The sequence below is a fragment of the Aulostomus chinensis genome, chromosome 4, assembly GCF_037954235.1.
Source record: "Aulostomus chinensis isolate RoL2024-O1b breed Wild chromosome 4, RoL_Achi_v1.0, whole genome shotgun sequence".
Lineage (NCBI taxonomy): Eukaryota > Metazoa > Chordata > Actinopteri > Syngnathiformes > Aulostomidae > Aulostomus > Aulostomus chinensis.
Window position 1 is genome coordinate 17,087,285 of NC_141323.1, and position 9,274 is coordinate 17,096,558.

At 43.1% G+C, this 9,274-nt stretch overlaps 1 protein-coding gene across 8 annotated transcripts in view; it reads right to left on the bottom strand.

The window, feature by feature from the left end:
- Window positions 1-6,675, bottom strand: part of wnk1b (WNK lysine deficient protein kinase 1b) — an 89,788-nt gene extending 83,113 nt beyond the window's left edge. For all 8 annotated transcript variants that reach the window (XM_086202133.1, XM_086202131.1, XM_086202130.1 and 5 more), the window contains exon 1: window positions 5,173-6,675. In XM_086202133.1, coding sequence (XP_086058259.1) covers window positions 5,173-6,117 — 945 coding nt within the window. In that variant the 5' untranslated portion in view covers window positions 6,118-6,675. The remainder of the gene's footprint in view (window positions 1-5,172) is intronic.
- Between the last annotated feature and the right edge of the window lie 2,599 nt (window positions 6,676-9,274).

Sequence of the window (9,274 nt, forward strand, 5' to 3'; positions counted from 1 at the left end):
TTTTTTTTCATCTGTGTCTGTGTGTGTGTGTGTGTGTGTGTGTGTGTGTGTGTGAGTGAGAGAGAAAGAGAGAGAGAGAAAGAAAGAGAATTTCAGGAGGTGTGTGGGGCAGGGGGGTGGCTATAACTGCTTAATAGCAACTTCAAAATCAATCAGCAGTGAGAAGATGCCTTCGCTGCAGGCTCGACACACAGCTGCAGTTTGCTATTTTGTCAGGGAAATCTGAACCTCTAGTCTAACCGTTTCACCTCAGCCCGCCTGGCCTCAGAGTGTTCGGGCATATTTATCTTTCACTAAGATGTATGATGCAGCTCTTTTCGTACAAGAATATATCAAAATAAATCATTTTGCATGTGTCATTAAAACATCGAACACTAGAAACTGTGTGGCAAGGTACTTTTATGCCTATAAACATACTTTTAAAGAGTCTTTTTCCTCCCACAATTACATAAATAATGAAAAACACACAAAAACTAAATTGTTCAAATGAAGCCTCATAATTTGCACGGAAACCGAGTGCGACACAGAAGCTGTTGTTCAGTGAAAGTGCCTTCGGGACGTTACAATTTTGAAATGCAGGATAAACAATCTTGACAAACATCCCAATATCCTCCTCTCTTAATCCTGCTCTTATTCGCTTTTTGCACCTCCCTGCACAATTCCTTTTTTTTTTTACCCCCCCCCCCCCCCTTCATTTCCCATCTCCAATCCTTCTACTGATGCATGGACAAAATACCAGGTTTAAATGGGTCATCACGATCAGCAAATCGCTACACAGCTTAGCAAAAGACAATTAAATCCAGCGCTTCATAAATTGTAAATTTATGAGATGACAAGACGTTTGGGTCAATCAGCTGAAGGATTTAGGGGTGAATTTATTGGATACGTGCACGAAATAAGCTCAGAGGCCAGTTTCCCTCTTTTGCAGTGATTGAATGACCCATTATTGAGCCTCTACCCCCCCCCCCCCCCACACACACACACACCACCACCACTGAAAGCATGCGTGTGCGCATGTGTATATGGGGAGGGGGCTAATCCGCCTTGTGTTGCTGTTGAGAGCATATTCAAGGTCTTTGAGTAGCAGCCGAGCTAAGAGCCTGAGGTCATACACAAACATACACAGACACAAGGGGTCCCTCTTCTTTTCCTCCTCGGTTTCTCCTCCTCCCTTTTCATTTCCTTTGTCTCTCCTCTCCCACTTTTCCCCCCTCCCTTCTCCCTATGTTCTCTCTCACTAGACTCCCTTAGCGCCCCCACTACCTACCCCCCACCCTGTCTCCTCTAACCACCTGTCCTCCATCTACAGCTGCTTTTTATTTCTTATGAAGCTCAGTTTTGCTCTTCATCTGTAACTTTTGCTCTACCCGTGAAGGTAACCGAATGCTGCACATGCTCACAGCGATCCCCTCTGACACAAAAGGGCTGAACTTTGACCTTTTACCCTGCTCCCTCCATCCTCCAGCCAGGGTCTGTTCTTTATGGTCCCTCCTTTCTGATTTCTTTTACCGCCTGTTGCTGACTGCACACATTCATGCCGCATGTATACGAATCTGCTGCATTTTACTGAAAGTTTGTTTTGCTTGTGCGCCTGACTGTTTACAGATTTCTGTTTATTTCTATCAAAACCGCATTCAGGTACCACCTAATTTCTAAGCAATCAGGAGGTTTTGATCAGACTAAAATAGAAACTGAAGAGCTACTACCTTCTTCTTTCCATAAAACGTGTCAGCTTCCTCTTTTCCATCCACCATCTATGATTTAATATAACACAGAAATTTTAAATAAGCTTCTGAGTGACCTTCTTTCTCCTCTCTCTCTCTCTTTTACTCCCCCTTTCTATCCAGCAATTTGATGTCTTGACTAAAATCTGAAGCAAACTGTCTGCTTTATCTCCTTCATGGTCCTCCCCTTGAACTTCCATTCATCTCTGGATTCATCAGGTTAAATTGCTTTGGATCGGATACATAAGAATGTAAAGACACAACCCCCTAAATATGTATATCACCAAAAAAAATGAATTTACACAAGATTACTCACAAATGGACTGGACTCAAATAGTTTCAAACATAATGACAAAGCACACACATATTCATACAAACATAAAGATAATCGACAAGTTCCAGATGATCTTCACTCCCACAGATCTCCAGTTGCCATGCCCACCCACTGAGTGAATGGGATTGGCTGTAGCGTGAGTGTGTGTGTGTGTGTGTGTGTGTGTGTGTGTGTGTGTGTGTGTGTGTAACTCTACTCTTGCCATTCTGGCTCATGTCAGCAAACGCTCAGTCATCTTTCACTCACTCACACACTCACACACACACACACACACACACACACACACACACACACACACACACACACACACACACACACACACACACACACACACACACACGGAAGGGACCACTAATGTAGCACAGTGAAGGTTAACTCTTGAACATTTTTGCCTATTGTACCTGCCCCTGCCCCACCCACAGGAAGTCCCGCCTCCTAGGGGAAGAAATCAGTGTAGGGGAATATCACTGTAGCAAGTTGTGTTCACTTGCATATTCCAATCAAATGATTGCATTTCCTGTCGCTCTAATCAAATTTTTTCCATCCCAAAGACACAACACAATATGACAAGCACTTTTGCAGGATCTGCTGAAAGTTTGCTACTCATGCTTAGACTTTCATTTTAAATGGCATCTTTAAATATGCTTTTAAAAAAAAGAAATACCTGATGTTTAGTCCTGGCAGGGATGCCACTAGCTAGGCAGTCATCTGCAAACGCTAATCCTGAATCTTTGCTTGCTACACTATCCAGTGCTTAAAATCAATCTTGTGACATGGTGAGCACAGACTCTCATGATGACGGTTTACAAACAGGTGTGTGAAGGCACCTGGATATAAAGCATCTGTTGCACAGACTAATATAACTTTAAAAAGAGACCAGACGGAGTCCCCTCCTGCTCCCTTAAAAACTATAATCTGTAGCCTATGTGCATACTGAGATATTACTGAGATTATATCCAGGGAAGCCTACTTGTCACTGCATGCGTTCAGTATAGTCTAGTAACCACAGGCCTTAAATACCATTACATAACTAATGAAGTATATGAAATATAGATGGAACATTTAGTCCCAGTAATCCTTGATATATTCAACGCTGGAATTAATTAAAGCAACTGATGCATCAGTTTACGACCAAGTCACTGATTCAGTAAAATCAATGTGACATGTGAACCTGACCCGAGAAAGACCTGCTTGACACTGAGCCGTGTCATGACTTGCAGGCTTTCCCCTTCCTTTTTTTTCTTCCTTTTTCGAGAAGTACGACAACCAGAGGAGACAGAAAAAGAAAAAAAGAAATGGGCATGTGCGACAGAGAGAGAAAGCTCAACAGAAGCTTAATGTTTGTTTTGTGATAAACAAGCTGGCGTTTCCTAGACGCGGGGCATAAGGCGAAGCTGATTTTAGCTCCTGGGATTCAGGAAGACTCGAGGAGCATCTTGTGATGGAGATGACAGAAAAACAACACGTGCACGCGCGTGCACGCACACACACACAATATAATAACACAAAAACACATTTGCAGAGAAAACCATTTAAGTCTCACCTCAGCTGGTTTGAATTAATTCATGCATGATTTTTCACACTGGCAAAACATGTTAAAAAGTAACAGATCACAAAACTTAGTCTTACAGCCTCTTGACCTTTTCATTTACATGGAAATTAAATCAATCTTCCTGACTTGATTTGTGACATGAAACAAACAATTGTCAGTATGCAGTCAATTAGATCATTGCTTCTCTGTAAGTATCTGCAAAAAAAAACCAACAAAACAAAACTGCCATGTCTCATGGAAAATGCAGTTTTTAAATTGTATATGTAGGTTTGTTTCTTTAGCAACAGCAGCTCCTCGTGAGCACTTACTCCTTCACTAAAAGTCTCTGCTCACATCATATGAGTAGTCTGAGAGGCTGAACACCTCTGTCGACTAACACCTCTGCCTCTGCGCTTACTGTCCTTAGCACTTTCTTGCCTTCACGTATCTCCCGCCAAAGATTCAAAAATGCAACCCTGTACGAGTTGCATCAGCTCATAATAATGCAGCAACCACATCCTGTGATGGAGGGTAAGCCATCCTGTATCTTTTTCATTCTATGGACTTGAGATCTTGTTGCACAGTAATTCATTCCCCGCTGTCAGAATGAGGCATACCCAGTAGTCTAATGCCAAAGACAAAATATGCTAGAGCAGCTAGGAAGTACTCATACATATTTAGTATTTATTTTATTGCAGTACCTGAATTTCACACACAGACAGTCTGGGGATTTCAAGTCTCCAGTCATAACCCAACTTGTCTAACCTATTTTCAACAGGCTTTGGACAAAAAAAAAAAATGCATTCATACCAATAATGCACAACCAACACAGCTCACCACAGAAGCGCCTGTTCACACATGTCAATCAAATATTAGCAGGTAAACAGCAGGGGGGGAAATAGACTTCGAGGGAATAAAGTGCATCATTCGTCAGTTCCTTCTGAGTAATTTAATATCATCAGAACACCACAAAACCCAAGGAACAACTGCTCATTTTAGAACTGTCATAAACCAGTCAAGCTAAATGCATTCAAGTTTGTTTTTTTTTTTAAAGTGACCCCAAAGACCAAATCTATCAATTCAAATCTGCTCAGACAATAAAAAGTGCTGAATTGTGATGTCAGTATAAAAGAGCATCAACATCCACAACCGAAACAATATTACGCATGGCCTCAGAGTAAATGGGATTATGCCCACAGCAAGTCAAAAGTGAGACTAACTAATCAAGAGCCAACTATACACAGAAATATCTGGACCATTCCGACCCAATGCATCATTACCAAGGCCTCTCCCCACTGGAGCAGAAAACCAAACACCAAATGCAACTGCATCTGGGAAGTGATTCCACTGTGTTTCAATCAGATTATGACCTGATTGCATCAACATTTATACAGGTGAGCAGGAAGTTCTCACATTATCAACACCCGCAACAACTCAGTGTAAAAATAAGATAAAGAATTTAAAAAAAAGAAGAATTCAATGCTTGGAAGGAATTTGGACACGACATAGACAAGCAGGCAAAATGGCAATGAAGGTAAGACAACAGAAGGGGACAGACAGCAGAGTTGAAGGTCTGGACGTACCTGTAGCTCACACCACGCCACTTCTACAGTTGTCTCTGTATCAAGCCCCTTGTACACTGTCTTGAAGGACCCTCTCCCTATCTCGATGTCAAATTTCAGGAAGCGTCCATCAGGTGAAGTCCCAACGGCTTTGGTTTCCGCCTCCTCTATATCCTCTTGAACTCGTTTCTCAGCCTCTCTCTGCTCAGCCCGTGCTTTCGCTAGCTCTGTCTCTTTTTCTTTCTCCTCAGTCGGACTGCTAACGCTACCTTCATCCACAGGTTCTATGGTTTTTCTGTCTTTTGCCACCTCCTTCGTGTCCTCTGTCCCTCTTGAAAGAAACGTGGTATTAGGCTCTTTTTCTGTTTTTTTGTCTTTAACATCCAATACTGTCGGGCTGGGCTCTTTTACTGCCCTATCTGGAATTTGTTCAATACCGCATTGAATGGAAACAGCAAGTGTGACACTATCCACACATGACTCTTCCACAGTATTTTGTAAATGCCCCTTCAAAAGTGTCCCTCCAGGTCCGAAACCAGGCTGAAGGGTTGTGCATTGCAAATAAGGCCCTCTTAGCGTCTCCTGAACGTCAGCATCTCGCACTCCAGGTCCAGGCCTTGAAGGTTGGGGAGGGAACAAGGTGGGACTCCCTTCACAGTCTGGAGGTGAGGTGAGTATCACAGCCGCTTTGCTGGGCAGATCCAAAGCGGTGGCGTTGGAGTCACAAATGACACTTCGGCGGAAGAAGCGGTGCTCGGCTGTTTTAGAGTCTCTCTCCATCGTGTGTCGTCGACGTCGGACCTCTGAATGTTCACCAAGCTTCTCCACCAAGTGTGTGTCTGAACTGGCAGAGCCGTTCACATTCTTATGGGGGGTTTGAGGTGATGGACAGGGGGAGGCAGAGGGAGGAGGGGGAGCCGGAGCAATGAATTTCACCGCTTTGCTGCAGCTATTGCTTTCAGACATCACTCCCACCGGCTACGACTACAAGAGGAATTCTGTATTTAGATTTTTAAGGGAGCAATCGGAACAACCTAGATGTAAGCTATAAAAATATCAACCAGCAAATGAAAAGATCCTCCTATAAAATAAAAAGCAAAGGGGATGACTAATGAAAAAAAAATTTAAATAGAAGGTGTGAATTTTTGATCTGTTCTGTCGTTTATTATCTAATATTCCTTCTTCCTCTTGAAATGTCAATCGTTTCAACAACACGACCTATAATTCCTACAAGGCCCTTTTGAAAGGGGCTCTGGGAAGCCCCAGGAGAGAGGAAGGGGCTTTCCTTTAAAGATTGGGGAAGGAAAGGACAAAAGGCAGCCAACGGAGGGGGGGTGGCAGCGCTGCAACAAGGTGACACCTGTCAGATCAGCACCCAAATCCATCCTGCTGCTGCCAACATCCAGAGAGGATCCACCTAGACATGGAAAGGCTCAAGACGTAACAGACCAGTTTGGCCTCCTCAAGCCCGATATGAGGAACTATGACTGGAATCCAAGTTAATTCAACTCAAGGGGGGGGGGGGGGGGGGGGGGTCTGGTGAAGTCTCTGGAAGAACAAACTAAAGTCCTCCCTGCTCCTTGAATGTAGGAATCCCAGAGAGGTTGCTGGCCTTCCTGGTAAGACCAGAAAGAGGGCTAGGCCTAGCCTGGCCTAGCCTGGCCCAGCTTGGTCTGCGTCCACCCTTGTCCCTGGAAAGACAAACAGTAAAAATAACTGTAAAGACTATACATTTGTTTTCATGTCTACGCATGTCATGTCTCACAAAGTTCACTACTTGCTTTCCCTCGACTAACTTACCAAAGCTTTGACCCTGGAATGAAACTACATGAATCATGTCCTTTTCTGAAACAATGTCAAGCCTTTGTGGCATGCCATGGTCAAATAAAAGGACATTTTTGGGAGATTATCTTGCCTAGTTTGACATCTCCAATGACATGTTCCTTGACATAAGCTAATAGATGATGGTATGTTAACTTGGCAAGAGGAGTTGCACGCAGTTGCTGTTGCTGGGTAGAACTTTTGGCATTTCTTCAAGGAAGTGCCATAACCGACTCAAAAAAAAGAGATGTGTTGAGAAACAGTAGATCTGAAATCCGAAACGTTTTTCACGTGCCACCCAACTTGCTACCAAGGAAAGCTCAACACTTGACCGCCCAGGGGAAAAGAAACCACAGTTGATCCGATGAAATGTGGTGCAGGAAAATTAAGAAGGGGCTGAGGGGCAAAGCATTAACTCTCAAGACAGCTCTCAAAACAGCAGCTGATAGGTGGAGATCCATCTCCACATCAACTTCCTCATAAATTTGTCTGATGTGACCATAACTCCGTATAATCTCCCATAAGGCCATTACTTTCCCACAGCAGCCTCCAGGATCTACGGTGTTAGCAAAAGCCCTCCTCTCTATTTATATTTGGTCCAGTATTCAGCACTGAAGTTTTGCCATAGCTTTTAGGAAAGATGGTAAACAGTTTGCTCGCAAAAACAAGCAAATAGGCTTCAAGTTAGATAAAAGGCTATTTCTATCCCTGGATCCATATGGACAATCCACATATGTAGGTGGAGAAAAACAGACAAAATTAGCCTAATTGGGTTGCGTCTCTGTTCATCCATAAGGATACGCATTTCCTTGTGGGGGCATAGGATGCATGGCGGTTTATTCCCTAATAGCACTAGCCACAAAAGCTGTTATAATTGTGAGTGACAATTTTTTTGACCCTTCTCTCCCAAAGCTCTGTAAAATCACGCAAGTTTTGTAACAATGACTGTCCGGGGTCGTACTTGTAATGCTGCCAGTCTGCAGGCCAGAACACAGCAGAGACGTATGGCACTTTGATGATCTGACATAGTGACTATTGAGACAGAAAGAAATATCATGTAGTTGGATCCCACCACTGATATTTTGGTTGCCTGCCAAAGAGGCTGGAACAACATTCAAGTCGTCAGATACAGTTTATCACCATGTGGCTGGCGACCAGAAGTATGAGTGACAGTTGCAAGGTAGGAAATGAACCCCAGCCAAAATGTTACCTAAACTGCAGCTGATAAATCGTTACTTGTCCCACCATAAAATAAGAAAATCCCTAATTCGGATGCTCTTTTCATAAAAAGTCAGTTAAAATGGTGATAAGGTAAGCGTGCTCTGTAAGATACTGAATATTCTGAAGAGCTTCAAAATTCATCACAAACAACTCCTGACGACACTTATTGTTTGGGGTTTTATCAGCTAACATGTGAGCTTGTTTCCAGTCAGGCATAAACATTTAAGCCCACATCCCACCCAGAATTGCCCTAGTGGAGTTAATGCAATGGAGTGATGCAGTCGTGTGGGCCTAATTGCTCCACGTTCCAAATTTAGCCCCCAGTCACCACAGCTTTCTAACCCCAAGGTTAGGCTAGGCTGTGGCAATTCAGCAGCTTAACATGAGAGGGAAGAGGTCACCCAGAGTGACAGAGATAGAACGACTGTGCAGGAACTAGACGGATATCTGCAAGCGGTGTACAAAAATATCACTCTACATATTGTATTACAGAAAAGTACTCAAAAATGCTTAGCGCAGTTGCAAATTGCCTTACATAACATAAAAAAGATCAAAGAAAACCAGCTGCTTGGGTTACAAATCAGTCAGAGTACGTTAAAAGCACTTTTAAAAAGACAGAAGGCTTTTTTTGTCACAAATTGTATAAAAGCTGTCACATGAAGAAATTGAATGTGAAGACGTTGTCTCAAGCTTTTAAGGGACTATTGGATCTGTAGTTTAACTTGGATGGTGAGCCACTACTTCAACACAAAAGGTGCAAGGAAGCCAAAAGTTTATCAAGTTGATAAGTTTTCTCTGAATGGGACAAAATTAAACTTGAAACATGCTATCGATCAGCACTTTCATGCATAATCCTGCCAGTGACCATGCATCACACGAGAATTTGATTTCAACCACTGGGGGCATCTTTTCCATTGTCTGTATTATTATTATTTCTTCATTAATGATCAACAACATCGCGAGGCTTCAACTATGTTCCTTGCAAAGGCGCATGGATGCCCCAGAGGTTACAGGAAGTGGCTAGTCCAACCAGATGTCTTCAGGCTCACCCTGTCCAGGTGTTAACTGCGGAGAAAGCCTG